The 25,696-nt window shown below is 41.1% G+C and overlaps 1 protein-coding gene across 8 annotated transcripts in view; it reads right to left on the minus strand.

The window, feature by feature from the left end:
* Nucleotides 1-15,308: 15,308 nt before the first annotated feature.
* Nucleotides 15,309-25,696, minus strand: part of STON2 (stonin 2) — a 184,864-nt gene continuing 174,476 nt past the window's right edge. For all 8 annotated transcript variants that reach the window (XM_070797958.1, XM_070797957.1, XM_070797956.1 and 5 more), the window contains 2 exons: nt 24,464-24,666; nt 15,309-22,552 (listed from right to left, as the gene is read on the minus strand). In XM_070797958.1, coding sequence (XP_070654059.1) covers nt 22,469-22,552; nt 24,464-24,666 — 287 coding nt within the window. In that variant the 3' untranslated portion in view covers nt 15,309-22,468. The remainder of the gene's footprint in view (nt 22,553-24,463; nt 24,667-25,696) is intronic.

The raw sequence follows: 25,696 nt of genomic DNA on the forward strand, positions 1-25,696 counted from the left end.
CCATCTGTAAAATTAGAATCAAAAAAGAAAGTAATTCCAGGTTTGAGATAAAACACATACTACACTCTAGATACCAGTTCTTGAGGATAGATCATTTGAATAACTGATTTCTCTGTTTTCACTTCAGTTGAAGATCATCACGTTTCCTAAAATGACTCAGATTATTTAAAACTGAGACATTATATAAATCTCTAGTCAAGAGTTATAATTGCTCATTTGTGAAGTGTAGAATCCATTATCAGTTCAGTTCAGTCAGTCATCTCCGACTCTTTGCGACCCCATGAATCACAGCACGCCAGGCCTCCCCGTTCATCACTAACTCCCGGAGTTCACTCAAACTCATGTCCATTGAGTCGGTGATGCCATCCAGCCATCTCATCCTCTGTCGTCCCCTTCTCCTCCTGCCCCCAATCCCTCCCAGCATTAGAGTCTTTTCTAATGAGTCAACTCTTCGCATGAGGTGGCCAAAGTATTGGAGTTTCAGCTTTAGCATCATTCCTCAGTAAATCTCAAATGATAAGTTTTCAGGCTTCAGACATATTGTCAGATCACAGATCAGATCAGTCGCTCAGTTGTGTCCGACTCTTTGCGACCCCATGAATCGCAGCACGCCAGGCCTCCCTGTCCATCACCAACTCCCGGAGTTCACCCAGACTCACGTCCATCGAGTCAGTGACGCCATCCAGCCATCTCATCTTCTGTCGTCCCCTTTTCTTCCTGCCCCCAATCCCTCCCAGCATCAGAGTCTTTTCCAATGAATCAACTCTTCGCATGAGGTGGCCAAAGTACTGGAGTTTCAGCTTTAGCATCATTCCTTCCAAAGCAATCCCAGGGCTGATCTCCTTCAGAATGGACTGGTTGGATCTCCTTGCAGTCCAAGGGACTCTCAAGAGTCTTCTCCAACACCACAGTTCAAAAGCATCAGTCCTTCAGTGCTCAGCCTTCTTCACAGTCCAACTCTCACATCCATACATGACCACAGGAAAAACCATAGCCTTGACTAGACGAACCTTTGTTGGCAAAGTAATGTCTCTGCTTTTCAATATGCTATCTAGGTTGGTCATAACTTTCCTTCCAAGGAGTAAGCGTCTTTTAATTTCATGATATTTTGAAATTTCATGAAATTTTCATAAAATTTTCATGAAATTTCAAAATATCAATTTCCATAAAATTTCATGAAATTTTAATTTCAGATATATTGTAGTATGTGATAAAAATCAATACTGTTATTTGGCCACAGGATGGCAAAATACACCTGAGCCTGGATAGAATACAAGACTAGGAAACCACAGTCCCTAGGGTAGTATTTCATTTCCTTTTCATATATTTTGTTGTCTGCTTAGTGACATTTATCACTAACTATGGTTTTATTTTCAGAAGATAGAAATCATCACATATTTCCTTCTTCAGTTCAGTTCAGTTGCTCAGTCATGTCCGACTCTGCAACCCCATGAACTGCAGCATGCCAGGCCTCCCTGTTGGTCACCAGCTCCCAGAGTTCACCCAAGCTCATGTGCATCGAGTCAGTGATGCCATCCAACCATCTCATCCTCTGTTGTCCCCTTCTCCTCATGCCCTCAATCTTTCCCAGCATCAGGGTCTTTTCCAATGAGTCAGCTCTTCGCATGAGGTGGCCAAAGTATTGGAGTCTCAGCTTCAACATCAGCCCTTCCAATGAACACCCAGGAGTGACCTCCTTTAGGGTGCACTGGTTGGATTTCCTTGCATTCCAAGGGACTCTCAAGAGTCTTCTCCAACACCACAGTTCAAAAGCATCAATTCTTCAGCTCTCAGCTTTCTTTACAGTCCAACTCTCACATCCATACATGACCACTGGAAAAACCATAACCTTGACTAGACGGACCTTTGTTGACAAAGTAATGTCTCTGCTTTTTAATATGCTGTCTAGGTTGGTCATAACTTTCCTTCCAAGGAGTAAGTGTCTTTTAATTTCCTTCTTAATTCTTGCTAATTTTAGCAAATGACAACACAGTCAAGTCTAAATCCCTTCTTTCTCTTTGCCCTTTTCCCTTAAGTTCTATTAACATTATACTTTTCTTTCTCCCTCCCTTTTCTTCTCATAGTCTCCTTTTCTCTCTTTGCTTTTATTTTTCCTTTTTAATGCAATAGTTACAGAATGGTAAACATAGCCCTTGTTCAGTGACCTTGATGTAGTTTCATCCTCCTAATAATGGCTTCAAAAAATCAAATCAGAGTTCCTGTCCTTTAAGAAAGGTGATTGGATGATTATCAAATACAGACCATTTTGAAAGTCTCAATTTGTTCTTAGTCTCTATTTAGCCCTCTTAATTTTAACCTTAGCCAATCATAACATTTAAAAAATATTTTGTTGAGAGTGGGAGGGCAGCAAAATGAGGAATGTTAAATTACTAAAACCATCAAATAAAAATTATAGAAAATAAAAATGGAATTCCTGTGTTCCTGTCTCTGCTCAGACCTCTCAGTCACACCTGTGTCTTCCCTGCACGTATCTCTAGATAGGTAAATATGATAATGGAATCATGCTTTAAATTTTAGAGGCAACTTGCTTTTTTTTATAGATCCAGTCTATCACAGATCTCTTTCTAGGCTAGTGAATTTCAAGCTGACTCAAGTGTTTTTAGTGGCTGCATGGAATTTCATAGTATGAATATGCAGTACTGTATTCTCTTGAAAAGTACAGTTAGACTCTTCCCCCACCCCCCCGCTATTTTAAACACTGCTGCAACAATATCCTTGTGCATTCCCCTGTATATACTTCTGTTACTATCTTTGTAGGATGGATTGTTAGAAATGGAGTTTATGAGTCTTAGGATTTCCACCTGTTAAGTATTCATCAGTAGTCACAAGTCAAGCCAGTCCACAGGTTGTCCCTGCTGCCTCTTTGACTTTGTAAAATCCCACCAAGCTATCCTGTAAAATTGGGACCAACTTCTGTTTTCTTTCCTCTAGAAAAAAGTTCTTTACCTTTTTCTGTACCTTTCTTCATACCACACACTTAAATGTCTCCACAGATCTTTATCTTTTCTTCCTTGCTGGAGAAATCAGCTCTTGAATCCTTTAATTCCTTCCATCATTTTCCCTATCATTATTTCTCTTTTTAAAAATCATTAGAAAAGTAATAATATTTGATACAATTACTTGTGTATTTTGTTCCGACATACATTTTAAAGGGAAAATTAAGACAAACATTTTCCCAGTGTTCTTTATTCGGGTACTTATTTTTCTTTCATACAAAGAGAAAGATTAAGCTGTACCTAATTCTAAGGTCTGGAAATAATATCTTTTCTACATTGTGTACATATTCTCCTTTTTTGGAAAGTTTTATAATTACATTTTTGACTCCCACTAGACTTTTCTTCCGTTCATTCAACAAATATTTATGGTGCATCAAGTCCTGCTCTAGGCCAGGAGGGCACACACAGAGCAAAGCAGACCAAATTCCCTTCACCCGTGAAGCTCATAAGGCTGGAGAGACACAATAGATGAGGTACATAAATAGAACGTTATGAAGCACGTTTGGTCATTGTAGAAACTCAGGTAAGAAGAGTGGAGATAGACTGATCATGGGTTTTGAAAAGAGACACAACGAGGCTTGCTTGGGGTAGAATATGAAGCTTAGAAAAATGAACAATCGAAAACACCTCATAGGTTTCTATTAAGCAAATGAGAGAATATTGGTGCCCTATTATACTAAGGTTGGGGAGAACTGAAGGAAAGACATGTTTGGATGAGAAAAGTTATGCTTTGGTTAGGGTTAGATGTCTGTTGAACATTCAGATGGAGATAATAATAAGCCTGAATATGAGTTTAGAGCTCAATAAACTCACCTGGAGATAAAGATTTGTGAATCATTTAGCATATACAGTTATTTATAGCCATGGAATGTGTGAGATCACGGGTGGAGTGTAAAGGGAGAAAGTGGAAGCATGCTGATATTTAGGGAATAGACCTAGGAGAAAGAGCCAAAAAACACAACTGGGAAGGAGCAGGAAATGATGTAGCATATAAACCAGGAGAGTGGGACGAAGAATGAAGGCTGGATATAGGCACCAAGGGAAGAGGATGTTTCAAAGAGAGTGCTTCTTGCTGTCCAGTGGTGCTAAGAAGCAAGCAAGATAATGATAGAAAAAAAATCTTGGATTTATCAAGTTGAAACACTTTGGGAAAAAACCATTATGGTGTAATGATGGAGACGGAAAATAAATTGGAATGAGTTGAGAAGAAAATAAGTGAAAAAATGATGAGAACAAATATAGACAATTTTTTGAGAAGCTTTGTTATTAGAACACAGAAATAGGATTGTATTTGGTGGGAGTGGCCACTTCATGCGAAGAGTTGACTCATTGGAAAAGACTGATGCTGGGAGGGAATGGGGGCAGAAGGAGAAGGGGATGACAGAGGATTAGATGGCTGGATGGCATCACTGACTCGATGGATGTGAGTTTGAGTGAACTCCGGGAGTTGGTGATGGACAGGGAGGCCTGGTGTGCTGCGATTCATGGGGTTGCAGAGTTGGACACGACTGAGTGACTGAACTGAATTGAACTGAATCTCCTACCCTTATGTTGTCCCTGCATAGCCACTGTTAGTTCTCTATATCTGTGAGTCTTTTTTTGGTTGTATTTTGTTATAGTTTTGTATTTTAGATTACACACATAAGTGATATCATACAGTATTAGTCTTTTTCTGACTTAATTTCACTTTGCAAAATTACCTTCCAAGTCCATTTGTGGTTGCAAATGGCAAAATTTCCTTCGTTTTTATGACTGAGTAGTATTCCATTATACTTCACACCTTATTTTCTTCACCTGTCTGTTGATGGACACTTAATTTGCCTCTGTATCTTGACAATTGTAAGTAACACTGCTATGAACATCGGGGTGCATGTATCTTTTCAAATTAGTGGCTTCATTTTTTCCAATATATGTCTACAAATGGAATTGGCGGGTCATGTGGTGGTTCTATTTTTAGTTTTTAAATAAACCTGTTTTCCACAGTGGCTACACAAATTAACATTCCCAACAATGGTGTTCAAAAGTTCCCTTTTCTCAACGTTCTTGCCAACATTTGTTACTTGTATTCTATTTGATGATCACTATCCCAGCAGGTCTGAGGTGACATCTCCCTGCGGTTTTGATTTTCATTTCCCTGATGATTACCAGTGTTGAGCATCTTTTTCTGTGCCTGTTGGCCACATGCATGTCCTTTTTGGGAAAACGTCTATTCATTTCTTTTGCAGATTTTTTTAATTGGGTGGTTTGGGTTTGGGGAGGAGGTTGTTTATTTGTTGATGCTGAGTTGTATGAGCTGGATAAGCTGTATATATAATATTTGGGATATTAACCACTCACAAATAATACAATTTTCCAAGTTTTTCTCCCTTTCAGTAGGTTGTCCTTCCATTCTGTCAATGGTTTCCTTTCCTGTGCAAAAGCTTTTAAGTTTGATTAGGTCCCATTTGTTTATTTTTGCTTATAATTCCTTTGCTTTAGGAAACAGAGCCAAAAATATACTGGTGTGATGTATGTCAAACAGCATTCTGCTTATGTTTTCCCCTAGGAGTTTTATATTATCCAGTCTTACATTAAGGTCTTCAGTCTACTTTGAGTTTATTTTTGTGTATAGTGTTAGAAAATAGTCTAGTTCCCTTCTTTTACATGTAGCTGTCCAGTTTTCCCAGTGCCACTTACTGAAGAGACTGTCTCTTCTCCTTCGTATAGTCTTGCCTTCTTTGTCATAGATTAACTGACCTTAAGTGCAGGGTTTTTTCCCTAGTCTATCTGTTCTGTCCCATAGATCTACATGTCTGTTTTTGTGCCAGTACCATATTGTTTTGATTACTATAGCTTTGTAATATAATGTGAAGTCAGGGAGCCTGATTCCTCCCGCTCTGTTCTTTCTCAGGATTGTTTTGGCTATTCAAGGTCTTTTGTATTTCCATACAAATTTTTGAATTATTCTAGTTCTGTGAAAACTGCAGTTGGTATCTGGATAGGGATTGCATTGAATCTGTAGATTGTGTTCAGTAGTATGGTATCATTTAGGATCTCTGTTGCCTTATTGATTTTCTGTTCAGAAGATCTGTCCATTGATGTATGTAAGCCTGAAAAATGTTTTCCTATTATTGTATTCTTATCATTTCTCCCTTTATATCTGTTAGTTTTTATGTATTTGGGTGTACCTATATTGGGTGCATGTTTGTTGACAAGTATAATTTCCTCTTAGTCATCCTTTTATCATTATATAGTGTCCTCTTTATCTTTCTTTATGGCCTTTGTTTTAAAATCTGTTTTGTCTGATATGAATATTACGACCCCTGCTTTCTTGTAATTTCCATTTGCATGAAATATATTTTTCCACCCCATCACTTTTAATAGGTGTGTGTCTTTTGTCCTAAAGTGAGTCTCTTGTAGGCGGCATATTGTAGGATCTTGTTTTTTTAATCCAATCTGCCACTCTTTTGACTGGAGCATTTAATTCATTGGCACAGAAGGTAATTATGAGAGAGAAGTATTTACTGTCATTTTAGACCTTATTTTCCAGTTGATTTTGTATTTCTTCCTTGTTCCTTTTTCTTTTTCCTTTTGTGATTTGCTGATTTTCTTTTGCATTATGCTTATGATCTTTTCTTTTGGCTTTTCTGACTGTGTTGTATGTTTTTGATTTGTGGTTACCCTGTTTTTTCAAGTATGTTAACCCTTTCCTATATATACTTTCATTAGACTTAGTAAAATAGGCTCAAACACCTTCTAAAAAAGAGTTACCTTTTCTTAATCTCTTCCCCCACATTTTATGATTTTCATGTCCTCTTTTATATCTTTGTGTTTGTCCTTTTGCCATTCATTGTGGTTATCACTTTCACAAAGATTTTTTGTTTGTTTTTTTAATCTGAAGACTGGTCTATTTAAGTAATTTACTTTTCAGTTGTAATTTCTTCTTTCCAATAGATTACTACTTTTCTTATATTTATAAAAGATCTTTCAATATTTCTTTTAGGAAAGGTTTAGTATTGCTGTATTCTTTTAGTTTTTGCAGATCTGAAAAATTCTTTATCATTTCTATTCTAACTCATAAACTTGCTGGGTAGAATATTTTGATTATAATATGTCTTGGTGTAGGTCTCTTTGGATTCATCTTGTTTGGGGCCTTCTGTGCTTCCTGTACCTGAGTGTCTCTTTCCTTCTTTAGGTGTGGGAAGTTTTCAGCCACAGTTTTTTTTCAGTTTGTTTTTGACTCCTTTTTCTCTTTCTTCCCCTACTGCAGTCCCCAATATGCATAGATTGGCAAGCTTTATGTTATTCTATAGGTCTCTTACATTGCTTTCATTTTTTTTTTTCATTTGGTTTTCTGTCTGCTGTTCTGATTGGGTGATTTCCATTATTCTATCTTCCACTCAGATATCCCATAGTCACTGAGTTTCCAAAGTCGACATGAAGGCATAAATCTGCACACCTCAGGTTTCAGCCCCACTGCCGCATGTGGGCAGTCTGCTGGTGCTCTCCCCGAACTTGTAGAGGTGGCGCCAAGTCTTCCGAGAGTGTGTGGGAAAAGAGGGTTTTATGGAGACCTCGGTCCCTTCCTTCCATGCTTATTAACAAAGGCACTTCACTTTTGTGGTGGGCCTATCCCACTTCATTTATATTTTTTCTCTGGGCTTTTATATTGTCCCTTCATCTGGGATATAACTTTCTGCTGTTTCATGATGATTAACTTTCTGTAATATGGTGTTTGTTTTAGCCTCTGTGAGACTGTTCCTTTTCTTGCTTCTTCTGTCTGCCCTCTGATGGATGAGGCTAAGAGGCTTGTGTAAGCTTTTTTAAATTATTTATTTTATAATTGAAGGATAATTGCTTTACAGAATTTTGTTGTTTTCTGCCAAATATCAACATGAATCTGCCATAGGTATACATATGTCCCCTCTTGAGCCTTCCTCCCATCTCCTTCCCCTTCCCACCCATCTAGGTTGTTAACAGAGCCCCCATTTGAGTTCCCTTAGTCATACAGCACATTCCCAATGGCTATCTGTTTTACATGTGGTAATGTAAGTTTCCATGTTACTCTCTCCATACATTTCACCCTCTCCTTCTTCCCCGCCACTCTCTATGTCTGTTTTTCAATTGCTTCCCTGTAAATAAATTCATCAGTACCATTTTTCTAGATTCCATATATATATGCTAGTATATGATATTTATCTTTCTCTTTCTGACTTACTTCATTCTGTGTAATAGGCTCTAGGTTCATCCACCTCGTTAGAACTGACTCAAATGCATTCCTTTTTAAGACTGAGTAATATTCCACTGTGTATCTGTACCACAGCGTCTTTATCCATTCATCTGTTGATGAATGTCTAGGTCGCCTCCATGTTCTAGCTATTGTAAATAGTGCTTCAGTGAACATTGAGGTACATGTGTCTTTTTCAATTTTGGTTTCCTCAGAGTACATCCCTAGTAGTGGGATTGCTGGGTCATTGGTGGTTTTATTCCTAGGTTTTTAAGGAATCTCCATGCCATCTTCCATAGTGGCTGTATTTACATTCCCACCAACAGCGCAAGAGCATTCCCTTTTCTCCACACCATCTCTAGCATTTATTGTTTGTAGAATTTTTGATGATGGCCACTCTGATTGGTGTGAGGTGATATCTTGTTGTAGTTTTGATTTGCATTTCTCTAATAATGAGCAATGTTGAGCATCTTATCATGTGTTTGTTAGCCATCTGTCTGTCTTCTTTGGAGAAATGTCTGCTTAGGTCTTTTTCCCACTTTTTAATTGGGTTCTTTTTCTGGTATTAACTTGTATGAACTGTTTGTATATTTTGGAAATTAATCCTTTGTCAATTTTTTCATTTGCTATTATTTTTCCCATTCTGAGGGTTATCTTTTCACCTCATTTATAGTCTCCTTTGCTGTGAAAAAGACTTAAGTTTAATTAGGTCCCACTTGTTTACTTTTGTTTTTATTTCCATTACTCTAGGAGGTGGGTCATAGAGGACCTCAATTTATGTCATCGAGTGTTCTGCCTGTGTTTTCCTCTAAGAGTTTTATAGTTTCTGGTCTTATATTTAGGTCTTTAATCCATTTTGAGTTTATTTTTGTGTATGGTGTTCCGAAGTGTTCTAATTTCATTCTTTTACACATAGCTGTCCAGTTTTCCCAGTAGCACTTATTGCAGAGGCTATCTTTGCCCCACTGTATATTCTTGCCTCTTTTGTTGATAATAAGGTACCCACAGGTGTGTGGGTTTATTTCTGGGCTCTCTATCTTGTTCCATTGATCTATATTTCTGTTTTGATGTCAGTTCCATACTGTCTTGATGACTGTAGCTTAGTAATATAGTATGATGTCAGGAAGGTTGATTCCTCCAGCTCCATTCTTCTTTCTCAAGAATGCTTTCACTATTCAGGGTCTTTTGTGTTTCCATATGAATTGTGAAATTTTTCATTCTAGTTCTGTGAAAAATGCCATTGGTGATTTGATAGGGATCACACTGACTGTAGATTGCAAGCTTCTTGATGGGACGGATTGGCCATGGGAAAAACCGGGTCTTGCTCTGGTGTACAGGGCCTTGCTCAGTAAAGCTTTAATCCAATTATCTGCTTATGGGTGGGGTTGCACTCCCTCCCTGGTAGTTGTTTAGCCTGAGGTGACCCATCCCTGGGGTCTTTGGGCTCTTGTTGTTGTTGTTCAGTCACTCAGTTGTGTCTGACTCTTTGTGACCCCATGGACTGCAGCATGCTAGGCTTCCATGTCCATCACTACTTCCTGGAGATCACTCAAACCCACGTCCACTGAGTCAGTGATGCCATCCAGCCATCTCATCCTCTGTCGTCCCCTTCTCCTCCTGCCCTCAATCTTTCCCAGCATCAGGGTCTTTTCTAATGAGTCAGCTCTTCACATCAGGTGGCCAAAGTATTGAAGTTTCAGTTTCAGCATCAATCCTTCCAATGAATATTCAGAACTAATTTCCTTTAGGATGGACTGGTTGGATCTCCTTGCAGTCCAAGGGACTCTCAAGAGTCTTCTCCAACACCGCAGTTCAAAAGCATCAATTCTTCAGCCCTCAGCCTTCTTCACAGTCCAACTCTCACATCCATACATGACCACTGAAAAAACCGTAGCTCTTACTAGATGGACCTTTGTTGGCAAAGTAATGTCTCTGCTTTTTAACATGCTGTCTAGGTTGGTCATAGCTTTTCTTCCAGGGAGCAAACGTCTTTTAATTCATGGCAGTGATTTTGGAGCCCAAGAAAAAAAAGTCTGTGACTACAGGTTCTGTGGTAGGGTTGATGGTGAACTCCAAGCGGTTTATGCCAAGGGAGCCTTCCAGTGCCCCCGTCCCTGTGGTGAGCCCCTGCCGACCCACACGTCCACAGGAGCCCCTCCAACACTAGCAGGTGGTTTTGGTTCCGTCTCCTGTGTGGTCACTGCTCCTCTCCTCTGGGTCTTGGTGTGAACAAAATTTTGTTTGTGCCCTCTGTGACTGGAGTCTCTGTCTCCCCCAGTGCTCTGGAAGACCTATAATCAAATCCCACTGGTCCTCAAGGCCAGATTCCCTGGGGATTCCCAGTCCCTTTGTTGGATCCCCCAGGCTGGGAATCCTGATCTGGGGTTCAGAACCTTCACAACAGTGTAAGAACTTCTTTGGGTATTACTATTCTCCAGTCTGTGGGTCACCCACCCAGCAGGTATGGGATTTGATTTTATTGTGATTGCGTCCCTCCTACCGTCTTGCTGCGTCTTCTTCATTGTCTCTGGATGTGGGGTACCTTTTTTTTGGTGGGTTCCAGCAGCCTCCTGTCCATGGCTGTTCAACAGCTAGTTGCAATTTTGGTGCTCTGCGGAAGAACACACATCCTTCCACTCCCCCTTCCTGAATCGGATGTCTGTGGTGGGCCTAGACTTTCACGTACACCCCTGGTTGTGGCCTATACCATGCTCCAGTCACTGCAGGCTGTCTCCATACTGCCAACCCGAGTCCTCTCCCCAGGTGCGGCCTCCGAAGCCTGAGTTTCAGCGCTCAGCCCCGCCCTGCTCCAGCAGACACAGGCCCGAGGCTCAGCACAGGGTGACGGCCCAGACCGTGTGTGCAGGTCTCTGTTTTGCTTGCCGCAAACCAACAGCTGCACTCTCCTCCAAACCTTTGCAGCTTCCTGTCTGTCCTGCTTTGTCTTGAGTACTCTTTAAGTTCATCATTTTAAAGTCTCAGGAGAGAATATATTAGTATATACTTGTTAGTTTGGTAGCAAAAGAAACAGCAAGTTTTGGATTTTTTAAATGTTAGTTTTCTGATAGGCTACTGGCAAGACTTGCAGGATAAACACACTCAGGTTCAGTAGGTCTAAATTGTTGATTCTCCTTTGCCCCAACATTCAATCTGGTCACCAAATATTTGTATCCCTTGCACTGAGCATTTCTTTTTTGCATTGCAGTTGTCATCCCCTTATTAGATGTAATTATTAAGAGAGTGAAATTGAGGCATAAGTTTTGTACTGCCTAGTGTCATGTATGGATGTGAGAGTTGGACTGTGAAGAGGGCTGAGCGCCAAAGGATTGATGCTTTTAAACTGTGGTGTTGGAGAAGACTCTTGAGAGTCCCTTGGACTGCAAGGAGATCCAACCAGTCCCTTCTAAAGGAGATCAGCCCTGGGATTTCTTTGGAAGGAATGATGCTAAAGCTGAAACTCCAGTACTTTGGCCACCTCATGTGAAGAGATGACTTACTGGAAAAGACTCTGATGCTGGGAGGGATTGGGGGCAGGAGGAGAAGGGGACGACAGAGGATGGATGGCTGGATGGCATCACCAACTCGATGGACGTGAGTTTGAGTGAACTCAGGAGTTGGTGATGGACAGGGAGGCCTGGCATGCTGCGATTCATGGGGTCGCAAAGAGCTGGACACGACTGAGCGACTGAACTGAACTGAGCAAACTGGGAGAATTCAGCATTCTTGCAGCATTTCTAACATCAGTAAACCTCTGAGGTGCATAGAGAAAGAAAAGCAGCAGTAGATTTCCCAGACTGCAGAGGCTCAGAAAGGGAAAGAGGAGTTGACTTCAAGAAAGTCTTAACTAAAATACAGAATGAATTTTAGTCATATTCAGTTGCATGTTGATTACACTTGCTGACTCATTTTGGTTTAGGTGCACTTTGGCCATATACTGAGAAAGCAATAATAGCTGTTGCTTTTTAATGAGGAGGATAAAGCCAATAAATATAAAATGTTAAAATGCAGCAGATAAGCATTAAAGGCAGTAGAAAAGATGTACAATGGGGGCTTGTTCAAAAAGAGTTCAATGTGGGAAGAAATAACTGGAGACTGTCCCAGTTTCTGAATTATATATATATCCTTTTCTCTGCTACTGTCAGCAGATTAGTTTGGGCTTCTGGGACTTTATCCCTATTGGTGAAAAGAAGAGAAGGGAGGAGAGCAGAGGGGGCTAAGAGAGAAGTCTTGACCCCTGGGTCTGCTCTTGACAGGTAGAGAATAGATTTCATCCCATTCTTTTCTGTTGAGACCTAGACTGTGTTTGGGAAAAGTACCTGTATTTTGGTTTTAACTCCTACTGAAAAATATTATCTGTAATTTTGAGACCTCTAAATAAAAATCGTGAATAAGTTCTCTTTGAGATCTAACACATAATTCTCTTTGGTATGGAAAGATACTTCAGCATCTTTTCTTGGGTCCATAACAGGATGTGATGGAGTGGAATTAAAAATTGCCTTGTGTAATAAAGTGAAGTATAATGGATGTACTTCTGTTCAAGTTACTTGGTCTGCCATTCCACTCAGTGGATCTGTGAGGCAGATAAAAGATGCTGTCAAGCCTGAAACAGTCAATTCACATTGCTAAACTCAGGGAATAATTGTGTGACTCATTTGAATGATTTCTCCACATTGACCATGAACTGGAAGGCACTTTTCAGGGGGCTGGGATTTTGGGTGGTGATGATTCGGGTGGTATCCTCCATGAAGAAGCTGAAAAATTGAGAGTCACAGAGTGACTTTCATAAAGACTGACACCCTAGTCTATTTTGTAGACAATTTAAGTGATTTTCAAGAGTGTTGAAACTTCAAAACTTAATTCCCACTTAAGATGGGATTTTAAGAAGAGTTTTCAGTTCTCCCTTGGCAGTGAAACAGTAAGTCTGGGGACTTGAGGGATTGGTGCCTTTACTCAAGCTAGAGCTAAGTGAGAAAGATCTTTAATAAGAATTCCCTCTGTGGGTTATTGGCAATGAACTTTAGAAACAGGGATATGTGATGCTTTGTTTTAGGTTCTTTCCCTGCTGTAAATACTCACCATTGATTTTAAACTAAAGTAAGCATCAATTGTACCACCAGCCTTGAATTATTAGTGCCTTGACGCATGGAGAGAGGGGGCTGCCGTCATTAAATAAGATCTAAAATACTTGGTACAGGTGGTGTCACCAGAGTATAAGTACTACCTAAGTGTTCAGTCATGTTATTATGTCTAGGGAGTCAGAAAGGGCCCAGCGTGGAGGAATACAGAGCACACAGTAGGAAGTGATGAAAGAGGAGCTGAGAGGAGTTTAGAGTGAGAGCTGACAGGTGACACGGAAGACGTTTAAATCCTCGTCTTCACTTCCTCTCATTCCCAGCCCTTCCTCCCCTACATCCTAAGGAACCCCAGGAAGCATACTTGGCTCCCAACAGTTACTTGAGTAGTTGCTCCACTTGGATATTAAAAGAAAGGGGGATTTTAGAAAGCTAAAACCTTGGGACAGCACAGGAACTAGACAATTAGGTCTCAACATTTGCTCAAGAGGACTCTGGGCAGATAGGAAGGGAAGGATAGGGGGAAGGAGTAGAATATCCACAATCTAAGAAAACCTTATGCTCCTATTTGGCTTTTCATCCTATTGTATACCTGATAAGTTACTAATATAAATTACTTTTGCGCCGACTAGGCTATGAAACTCTGTGTGTTCTGTTCAGGATAGAGTTTTCTCAAAGTAGGCACCACTGAATTGGCCTGAGTTCTCCCCTTGTGGATAACTGTATTTTGCAATAAGATGTCTATGGTCTGTTTGAACTAAACAAAACACAGATCTCTCTTTCTTGTTTACACCAAAAAAAAAAAAACCAAACCAAAACAAAAAACCACCCTTTATTTTCCTTGCCTTTAATCTTTCCCCTAGACCAAAACAACCTGCACGTTGCAGACAGATTAGTCATTCCAGAATAAAGCTTTCTTGGCAAGATCCTCAAGTGGCTCCATGGCATTTACGAGACTGAGTCCAGCCGCAAGCTGGAGGCCAGCTCTCCCACAGCTGGCCCCTCTGTCACTCGTACCTCTTGGTGTGCATGAACCCCTGACCCAGGTGAGGCTTATCTCTTAATCCAACTATGTTTACATTTGCTTCTTCCCAACTCTAAACCCCTGTTCTCTTGCCACTGAATTCAATTTTATCCCCACCTCTAGGCCTCACTGAAAAGCCGTCTTTCTTATGAAAACCTCCCAAGTATTTTAGTCCATAATGATTTTTTTCCCTGCATTTATGTTGACATTAGTCATTTGGACTCATCAGTGAATTAAACAGTTTTTTGTTGAGTGCTAACAATATGTGTGGATGTGAGAGTTGGAATATAAAGAAAGCTGAGCACAGAAGAATTGATGCTTTTGAACTGTGATGTTGGAGAAGACTCTTGAGAGTCCCTTGGACTGCAAGGAGATCCAACCAGTCTATCCTAAAGGAGAGCAGTACTGGATTTTCATTGGAAGGACTGATGTTGAAGCTGAAACTCCAATACTTTGGCCACCGGATGTGAAGAGCTGATTTGAAAAGACCCTGATGCTGGGAAAGATTGAGGGCAGGAGAAGTGGACGACAGAGGATGAGATGATTGGATGGCATCACCGACTCAATGGACATAGGTTTGGCTGGACTCTGGGAGTTGGTAATGGACAGAGAGGCCTGGCGGTTCATGGGGTCGCAAAGAGTCGGACACAACTGAGCGACTGAACTGAACTGAACAATATGCCAGGAACATAATATAAATAAGTGTGTTATTTGATTATATTCTGTTTTATATTTCTCACTTATTTATATATGTATTTTCTTACTGCCAAAAAAATCCCTGTAAGAACTGTTTTCTTACAGAATTAGGCACAAAGTAGGAATGCAGAAAATATATCTTGAATTCACTAAAGTATATTCATGATAAACAACTTAGGATACAAATCACTTGGTAACTTGTCAACTTATGATCACTCACTGTATTAACTGGGTGATGAGTCTTAAACATTTTTTATTATGCTTGATCAAATTAAATCTTGCATCGTGACAGATTTTGTTTAAAAGTTTTTATTAATAGGTCTTTTTCATAGCTCAAAAAGGGGGTTACAGATGATAATCAGCAGAACAATTGAAAACAAAACCTCACCTCCTTAGAGTTAGCCAGTGTGTAGACTTTATTACATAGGCACATATTTTTTTAAGTAAACTTTTTACATAAAATAAATCACAACACTGAATGAGGATGGATGATGAAGAAAGAAAAACCCAAGCCTTGGACCAGCTGAATCATTCACTGGGACCCTGGGTCCCTCCATCCTGACATATTGAAATTCACGATGAGCATCACAAGTGGAGAGTGAGGAGGGGGTGCTCTTTTATCACTTCCAGGCTTAACACACTGGTTGTTTCATTTCCTGAATACGGTAAACTTTCTCTAGGTTCTGTTGGCAGGCTGACACAAAGGTTAAATGAACACTGACTCAGAGTGAGAGCTGTTCATATTCTTCCCTCTGCTTCCTCAGTACTTCAAAACCCTTAGACGCTCTGGTCCAACTAACTGCTTGCTGTCAGGACCTGAGTGCACATCTGCTTCCCCAGAGCTGCTCCCATTGGGAACCACATGAGGGCACTGACCCTGAAGCACACGGAGGCAAGACCGCGGAGCTTAAGGCGTCAGTCACAGTGCGGCTAGAGGGAGTCCGCAGCCAGCGCTGAGGGCTCGATCTGAGGCAGAAGATGGGGCCGGAAGGAGGAGGAGGCTGGAATTTCTTCCTCTGGCTGGCTGGAATTAAGCCATTACATTTGACCAACTCTTAGTACTAGAAACAAAATCATACTAACACATACCACAAAGGAGATGCTACTGTGTAGCTTGTATGTGGTTTTAAAAAAATTAATAGTTATATTTTCCTGTTACTAAAAGATCGGATAGGGAGGACCGGCCCTTTCTCTAGTCTGGTTTTGCCATAACTATGTGACAGATATTCCCAGAATCTTTCCTGTTTTTTCTTCCTTCGATCTCCGAAGTCTTTTATATAAAAGGACATATTTATAAATTGTTGGTCAGCCTTCCATATCTTGGAGGGTTAGACCTACTTCTGTTTCGGGTAGTATCCAAATCCTGTGAAGTCCTCTTCACCCTCACACCACTGCTGTGCTGGATGATGCTAGGGGAACTTCCGGAGCAGGGTGCCAATGAGATTACGATCCACCATGTTTCTCTGTGTTTTGAAGGCAGCTTCTAAATAGAGGGTTGCAGGGTCATCTGGGCAGATGGTCAATGATAGAGACATAAAAAGGGGAAAGATGGGCCAGCTGCTTTCCCCAGTATTCATATCCTAAACTTCCTGCTTCTCAAGACTGTATGAAGAGTCCTACTGACATGGATTATGACGAACGGTGGCACCAGAGCATCGTTTATGCAAGTGGAGCTGGAAAGGACCTGAGGGAACAATTAGTCCAGCGTCTTCACTTTTTTAGCTGAGGTTTCTGAAACCCAATTGGAAAAATAGCCAGTGACTTGCCATGATGATTTTCTCTATGACCGTGTCCTTTAAAGATTCCTAGAAACCCTGGTTCTCTTTACATCAGCAGTCCGCAGTGTCCTTAGCTCCCATTACAGAACTGGCTGCTGGGACAGAACCTTGACCAAATACTTGTTGAACTCAATTACCTCTATTGTTTATCCCTGCCAGGCAAACTTAGTATTCCTGGAGCTCCTTACTTTTAAGGGATGACCTCTCATTCACATATTTTGAGGTTTGGTGGCCAGTGGTCTATTTGTCATTTCTCTGTACTTTATATTTTTTGATTCTGTTCTTTCATAACTTTTCATTAAATGCCATTATTATTTGCCTCTCTTCAGGCACTACCAAACACATTACTATGGATATTTTCTGTCTTTACAGGCCTGGAATATTACAAATTCAGAGATACTTTTTTTTTTCCAGTTGTTAAAAGAACTAGACTCTTAACCAGACTTGCTAAGGCACCATTAATAGAAATGTAAAAATTCCATTTTCCTGGTTTAGTGAATACATGGGAGAACACTACTGATACACACATTTATTTTCTACCTTGTTGACTGCCTTAAACATCTTTCACTTTTAATTCCTTAAATACATAAATATGAGCCACAATATCGAAAGCAAGTTTCATTTACAAAGAACATAATTAAGAAATGAAGAAACGGTGACTTGTAGGGAATTGGCACTTAAAGATTGGTCATGTTTAGAAAACATGTTTAGAAGTTGGTGAGAGTGCTATGACTAATTTCATAAAAGCTGTCACGGTTCGGATGACACTTATTAGTGAAATGTTAAGAGATAATTCCTTTATTGGATGATATTTTTTGTGGATTTAGTTTTTTGGCCAGTTTTGTTTGAAGTTCCTGTTGCATTTTTAACATGACCTAAACTCTAGATATGCCAGAATTAACTTACAATCATCATTCATAGAAGAGTTAAAGTTACCATTCCCAACGGAGAAAAATTTAAAAAGTAGGCTCGATGGCAGCGCTTCCTATTCACATCAACTTAATATTTTCAAGAGTTGGAGGAAAATTTCCGGATCATTCTGTTTTCCCACCACCATGAAACTTACAAGATTTAAAGCAGTTCTGAAATCCTGATGTTACTTGACAAGTTTCAGCTTACTGTCTCAGGCCTCCTTACTATCAGGTCTCCTTCTTACTATGATAACAAAATAAACAGCGACACTGGTGAGTGGTTACTGTTAGGGAAAACGAAAGACCTAGCACACAAGACTGCCCACGATTCTAGCAAATGCTTCCTTCTCCCACGGACCATTCGAAGAGACAAGGCTCGGGCTCACAGAGCTCTCTGACTTGCCGGAACAAAACTGAATCAGTAATCCAGACTATTGACAGCATCTGTGCTGCTGTTATCTTTGGGCACAAAAATGTTTTTCAATATGAGTAAGGTTCACTGTAGTTTAAATTCAGCTGCACATTAAGTGCTTAAGTGCTGACAGTTATTAGTTGACAGTGGAGGCAAGAAAAGAAATTACTTAAGTGCTCCAGGAAATGAAAGCGTGCTTGTATGCTTTAAGGTTAATGATGTTTGATGATAAGGAAGGGTTAGGTAGTCTTGGAGTCTCAGGGTCAGTATTCATTCAGCAAACATTTACTGAATACCTAATAATTTTTCTTTATTACATGAATATGTTTGTCCTATCGGCATGGATTTAAGGTAGCTGAAATTTATTATATTCCAAGTTTGGTGCTAGATAGTAGAAAGAAAGAATAAGATACATTTCTTGCCTCCACGAGTCACATTTCTTGGGAATGTGAATTTCTGGGGACCTACTGATGCTAAAGCCAAAACTCCAATAATTTGGCCACCTCATGTGAAGAGCTGGCTCATTGGAAAAGACCCTGATGCTGGGAGGGATTGGGGGCAGGAGGAGAAGGGGATGACAGAGGATAAGATGGCATCACCGATTCAATGGACATGAGTTTGAGTGAACTCTGGGAGTTGGTGATGGACAAGGAGGCCTGGCGTGCTGCGATTCACGGGGTCACAAAGAGTTGGACACAACTGAGCGACTGAACTGAACTGAACTGAATTCCAGTATACTCTTGCCTGGAGAATCCCATGGACAGAGGAGTATGGCGGGCTACAGTCCAGGGGTTGCAAAGAGTCAGACACAAATGAGCGGCTAACACTTTGAAGCTCCTGCCCTCATCTATAAGATCTGAAAAGAAATTACTCTCATTTCAAATAAGAAATATTTTACATTAAACAACATTCTCAGGAATTCCCTGGCAGTCCAGTGGTTATAACTGAGAGCTTTCAATGTGGTGACCCAGGTTTAATCCCTAGTCAGGGAATTAAGATTCTGCAAGCCACGCAGTGCCCCCCACCTCCAAAATAACGTTCTCAAGAGTTATGAACCCTGAAAATAATGCAGGATGGTCAGGGCAGGTGGGGGGCGGGGGACAAAATAGAAAAAAAAAAAAAAACTGTCCAGATTATATTTAAGTGAAATACAAAATTTTGATAAGACATAACTAGTACTATGTTCACAAGAGTAAGAGTGGCAAAGGGGGGGTTAATGGTCTCCCCCCAAAGTACCTCATATTCTCTTGTCTGATGTATCATAATGAGAGCATTTCTTATCTTCCTTTACTATGAAGTCATAAAGCAAGTCACCAGCCTCAAAAAAAAAAAAAAGCACAGCTCTTGATATCAAGGGACATCTAATTTATGTTCTAATAGTAACAGTCTGTGTACTGGTAAAATGAATTCACTTCTAATATTTTCACATTACTGGTAACATAGAAAAGGAATATTTGTGGCTATAGACACACAAAATAGAAATCCAGGGTAGCAAACTTACAATCTGCATATCAAAAAGGTATTTGTCCAACTGTGTTTTCTATGTAGGCTATTAACAAAACTACATAGAAACTATGTCTAAAAATAAGTAGTCTTACATTTTGCAATTCCCTAAATGCTACCCATAAACAATTTGTAAAATACAGAGGAAAAACAAATCTGATGAAATCAAGATGTTAAGTTTTTAAAAATGAATGATAATTTGAATGTAGATAGCATGGAAGGAAGTTTTCCAACCCTTGGTTTAAAAAAAAAAAAAATCCAGGTAAAGCACAAAGGCAATGAGAATTAACCAATAGGAAAAAAGGCTCCAACCACCAATACGTACGCGATGCCAGCAGGTGAAGCGGAGCTCTTGAGAGGGTGCAGGGCTCTCAACTTGGGTAAAGAAGGTGTTAGAATACGCTTGACCTTGACAACTCTTCCACCCATCTCAGTGCTTCTATGAGGAATCCTCAGGAGCTTTTAGCACAACGGGGGAAGGACTATGCCTTGGAGTCCCCCCACTTGACAAAGACCTCTAGAGGAACCCACCGTATTTCAAAGAGCATGAAAAGCCACTTACAAACTAAAACCAGGTAGAGTTCGAGTCCTATTACTGCTGAAACTAAACATCTATGTAGAAGGTATCTTGGTAAGAACCTTGCCTACATCCAATCTTAGAGTCCCTTTCATGGCATTTAGGAGAGATGGGTTATTTTAGCTTTTGCTTGGGTATCTATAGCAACTGGAAATTCTACTAGTTGAGTCCATTCCTCTTTAGAATAACTCCTATTACAAGGTTCTTTCTTGTGTTGAAGCAAACATCTGTCATCTATTAAGCTCCTCTTTTTGCCCTTTGAAGCAACACAGGAAAAATCCAGTTCCTCTCCCCTTTTATAGTTCAATGGAGATTTCAAGGTAGCTATTATATCATCCTCTCTTTTTCCCTTTGCAGCTATATCTTCTGTTCTTCAGGGGAACTATTTCCTGGTTCCACATATAATCAGACTCTTCATGGTCCTGGCCACCTGACTCTGGATGCAATAATTTATTAATGTCTCTCTTAAAATGCGGTTCCCAGAAGGGAACCCAGTCCTCCATGCAGATGTGGACTGAGCTGTGCCGCGTGCAGGGCTCCCTGGATTTCTGTCACCACAGGCCGAGTGTGTCCGTTTAGCCGTGAGATACCCCTAACTCAAAGCTGGACTCACATTTCCCTATGAAAACATTCCTACAAAAACTGCTGTGAAACCAGGACTTTCTAACACCTTTCCCATTAACACACACATTGTACACACACAGGTGCCCTCATCTATACTCAGAAGGTTGCATTTAAGAAACTCAGAATATGGAAGTCTCTCGTTAATGCCTGTTCAATTTTATCCTTTTAGTTTCAGTCTTATGTTCACATATTTCAAAAATTATAATGATTTCTATATCCCAATGTCAGTACATAGTTAGAATTCAGTGAATATTCATGGGATGAATTAATCCTGAATCTACTAGTCAACAGACTAGATATATGTGTCTACTTCTGGGTCATCTATGAATCTGATAGGCGTACTTTCCGCCCCCCTTACTCTCTTCTTCATCAGAGAACTAAGAAGGCAAGTAAAAGCTGCCTTTAAATTGTTGAGCTAGTATTCCCTTTGGGATGCGGAGGTACAGGATGTGAGCAGGAGCAGATGAAGAGAAAGAATACTGAGTGTCCTAGACCCTTGGAATCAGGATTTAAGGTTCCCGACATTAGAAAAATATGGCTTCCCCCTATCTCTACCCTAGAGTCTTCTGCCTTTCAGATCTATTAGAATACTGTGATTATCAAACTGTGGATTTTTAGGAAAAACTCATACAAGCTTAATTTTGAAACAGCTTTTAAAATGATCTTTTCAAATTACATTTCCTGTAAAGTCTGAGTTAGAGACACACAGCTGTCTATTGGCTATGAGGTATAAAATGGAGTTCCCAAAATGCCCTTGACAAATGCCTGAGATAATATGTATCCATTTATTTCAGGAGTCAGAAATGGCATATATTTTTCAGTGTGAATTTAGAAAATCACTGAGCTTGAAGCTGTCTCCTGAATTGAATATTATCTCAAAATGAACGTTCCTTTTCCCCGGAATGAAGAAAAATAGCTCAATTTTGCTTTCCCTTCAACAGCCACTCTGCAGAATACAGGGCTAATTACGGAATTTAAAAGCATCCTATTGTGCCCTTTTCCCCATTGTCTATTGTGACCCAGGATGGTGAACCCTGGGACTGACACTTTAGAAAGATGGAAAAAGCGTTTCAATCTCGAACCCGGAAGAAAACATTTCAGAAACGTCCTTCTTGCATAGTGCTAACATTTGAAGCACGGAGACACCCATGAAAGGTCTAGCAGACCCAGAGAAGAAATTGGTTTTGTACCTTTTGTCATTTTTTCTCTAGAGGGAATGATGGAGGTGGAGTCTTGGTTAATTAACTTCTCAAGAAACTGTTTTCCAGAAATTGATTGACAGATGAACATCAGGAAGGAACTGCACCAATGCTGTAGGGGGCGGCGGGGGTGGGGGGGTCTTTTCCTGACTATTATCAGTCACGACAAGCCACACGCAAGAGCCGTGAGATAAGCAAGAGTGGAGACGAGGCTTAATTATACGGTAAGCTCCACAGGCCAGGGGACCCGAGAGCCTCAAGCATAGTCAGAGCCTCTCTCAGGCAGCCACCTTAGGGTTCCTGTTAGAATACAGGTAACTGCAAACAGGACGCTCCATACCCTGTTCCCCACAGGGAGGAGCCATGCTAGGTACTGACTTGAATTTCAGCTATTCAGGAAGACATCCTATCGGGCCGCTTGGGTCAGGAACCCCTGCAAGACAGCCTCATCACTGGACCCCGCACTCCTTGGGATTTTCCATGTCGTCTCCTTCCAAGTCCAGCTTCAAACTCTTTTTTTGCTCAATTTCCACCTGTCAAGGAATAAACATCGGAGAGAAATAATCAGAAAGAAATATCAGGAAAACATCCCAACAACTAACCAAAAGAGAAAAACCTCACTAGGTTCTTTGAGAGTCGTCCTTATAGTTTGGTTAATGTTCTGGGGTTTAGCCACACCAAGCTACTGGGCCTGTGTACATCATGGCTTTGAATGTGCACATGCCCTTAGCTTGGTCTGGAATTGCTCTCCCTCTCAGTCCACCTGGGAAATCCTTCTTTGCCTTGCACAGTTGCTCAGAGTCTCCTGTAAAGCTATTCTTGACTCCCCAGGTAGAATCAGGTGCCCCCCTGGGTATACTTCCCCTGCACCCAGTACACTTGCCCAGCCCCACCACACCACAGGCTCTGTAAAACAGGGCAGGCCCTTTTTAACTGTTAAACCCCAATAATACAGGCATACACAAAGGTTTATCAAATGAATGGATTTCTTTGCAGTTGGCTGTTTACACTCTCTATGACTTTGTCCCTTTAAACAGTCTGCGGAGAATTCCCTGGCAGTCCAAAGGTCAGGACTCTGCACTTCCACTGCAAGGGGCACAGGTTCGATCCCTGGTCAGTGAACTAAAATCTTACCTGCCATGCGGCACAGCCAAAAAAAAAAAAAAAGTGTCCAATAGTATTTACAGTTCTGCCTGTATCTTTTGCAGAATACTATAGCTGTTAATTATAAAGGGACTAATCAATTAATCTTGTCTTGAGAGTGACACAGCTCATCCGAAGCCTTTTGAGAAGTCAGGCAGGGAATCTTTTGCGTTACGGAGCTTCATAATGAAAGCTGCTTCCCTCAATACCGATATTTATAATAATGAGGGAAAGAATTCAAGACAAAACAGCTGACTATGGTCATGTTTGAAGTGCTGAGTTGTTTTTTTTTTTTTTCTGGCCACAAGATGGAGTATTTGTTCTTTTCAGTAGTTGAATGTTTTGGATCACACAACTAAGGAAACATTTAAAGAACAATTAAACGATGGTATAAATCTAAGCATGTTATTATGAATAGAAAATTATTAAACCACTTTGCCAAATCCTTCTTCAGTATGTCCCCCCTCTCCCCATTTTCCATCCCCTTTGGCATTTAATCTCCCATGTGTGTACTCAGTTGCTTCAGTCGTGTCCGACTCTTTGCAACTTTATGGGCCTTAGCCCGCCAGGTTCCTCTGTCCATGGGATTCTCCAGGGAAGAATCCTGGAGTGGGTGGCCATGCCCTCCTCCAAGGGACCTTCCCAACTCAGGGATGGAACCCGCACCTCGATGTCTCTTGCATTGGCAGACAGGTTCTTTACCACTAGAATCTCTTCCTACTGAATCTCTTAACTCCCCAGGATATAATCACTCTTTATGTCAGAACTCTCCAGCTTCACGGCCCCCTATGCAGCCCTGATCCTGTTACTACTATAAAGGTTTGCTTGGCTTTTGAGATTGCTCTGTTACAGCCCAGTGACCAGATCAGATGTGTCTTAATGTCACTCAGATCCACTTCATCAACATCTGCAGCTGAAATATATGCTTAGAGTTAGCATTTTCCTGAGCCTGCCTGCACTTCCAAGCCCACTCCACTGCACATAAATTATATGATAAAAGAGTAATAATAATCCCCTTACCCCATGACTCTTTTGTTGTTGTTCATGACAACTGAGACATTATATCCTCCTCTTTCATTAGCCTCTATTTCTCTTTCCAGCCTTTCTGTTGCCCACGAGCGGGATTATTCATTTAGCTCGGAGCAGACTCAAGCCCAGCTATGCACGGTGGGCCACCTCCACGGTGGCCGGAGCGCCCGTCTGCACCCCGGGCGGGCATTGCTAAAAGGAATGGGAGCAGGGAGCGTTTGGGGGTAAATAGACAGACTTGGAAGCATTAGCCAGATGCCCCCCGAGGCTACCTTGTAGCTGTAGTGTGCGGAATAATTGACCCACTTCCTGACGTCCGTCTTGTCTTCCACAGAGATGGATCTCACAGCAGCTTTGGAGGCAGACGTTGTAGGCATGCTGAACTCGACGTTCACATGATTGGCAAATCTGGAAGGCACTTCCCGGTCCGAGCCAAGTTCAAGGTGGCAGAAGAAACAGTGTGGGTGACCAGAAGCTATAAAAGAAAAACAAAGAATCTAGGGTTCGGGTTCTTTGGTGAAGAAATGGAAGGAGAGCCTGAGCAACAAACAAAGGAGGCCTGGCAGCCTTTCAGAGGGTCCAACGCTGAGCAGAGGACTGGCCTCGGCAGAAACCACACTGCGTGTATATGCCTCAGACCGTTGGATGTAACACTGTCTCATTTTGGTAGCCTGGTATCCTAGCAATAAAACGCGGGACCTGGGAAATGAGGCTCACTCCGCCTGCTCAGGTCAGAGTGCCACGTGAACACAGCACAAATACCAAGAAACAGAGATTGTAGATTGGCAGAAAGGAACAAAAGAGATCAGCACTTAGCACCTAATAAAACATCCAAGACAGCCACCTGGAGCAAAATCATCAATTTCTCTTGAAAGCTGAATTGAATTTTCTTCATAGCCGTTCATTTTTTTTTTTTAAATGCTTTTGGCATGTTTTCCAGGTGAATGAAATATGTAAACAACAAAGCCCTTAGAAACTGCACATAAGCATTAGGGAAGCATGGTTTCCCAGCTGTCTCCCTAGGAAGACATCTTTCCCAGTGGTCAAGAATCTGCCAATGCAGGAGACCCGGGTTCCATCCCTGGGCCACGAAGATCCCCTGGAGGAGGAAATGGCAACCCACTCCAGCAGTCGTGCCTGGGAAACCCTGTGGACAGAGGAGCCCGGTGGGCTACAGTCCATGGGGTCCCAATGAATCGGACACGACTGAGCATGCAGTCACGCCCATGGAACACCCGAGCGAACACAAGACTAACAGCCAGGACCTGTTAGTCCTGGATTTGACTTGCAACTCTTCTAAGTGTGAGGACCACACACCCAAATCCTTTGTTCTCTCCAGGCTTCTTCCTCAAGGATGAAGTGCAGAGTTGGGGGTTGGTGGGAAAGGGTGAGCTGAACAAGGCCAGGCATCAGCCCTTACTGCTATTTAACTCTGTAAATCTGTGGCTGGTTCTGCCGTATCTGGAAGGCAAACTTATGGTCTGATTTTCATCTGAAGATTGTTA

The sequence above is a fragment of the Bos indicus genome, chromosome 10 (genome assembly GCF_029378745.1).
Source record: "Bos indicus isolate NIAB-ARS_2022 breed Sahiwal x Tharparkar chromosome 10, NIAB-ARS_B.indTharparkar_mat_pri_1.0, whole genome shotgun sequence".
Taxonomy (NCBI): domain Eukaryota; kingdom Metazoa; phylum Chordata; class Mammalia; order Artiodactyla; family Bovidae; genus Bos; species Bos indicus.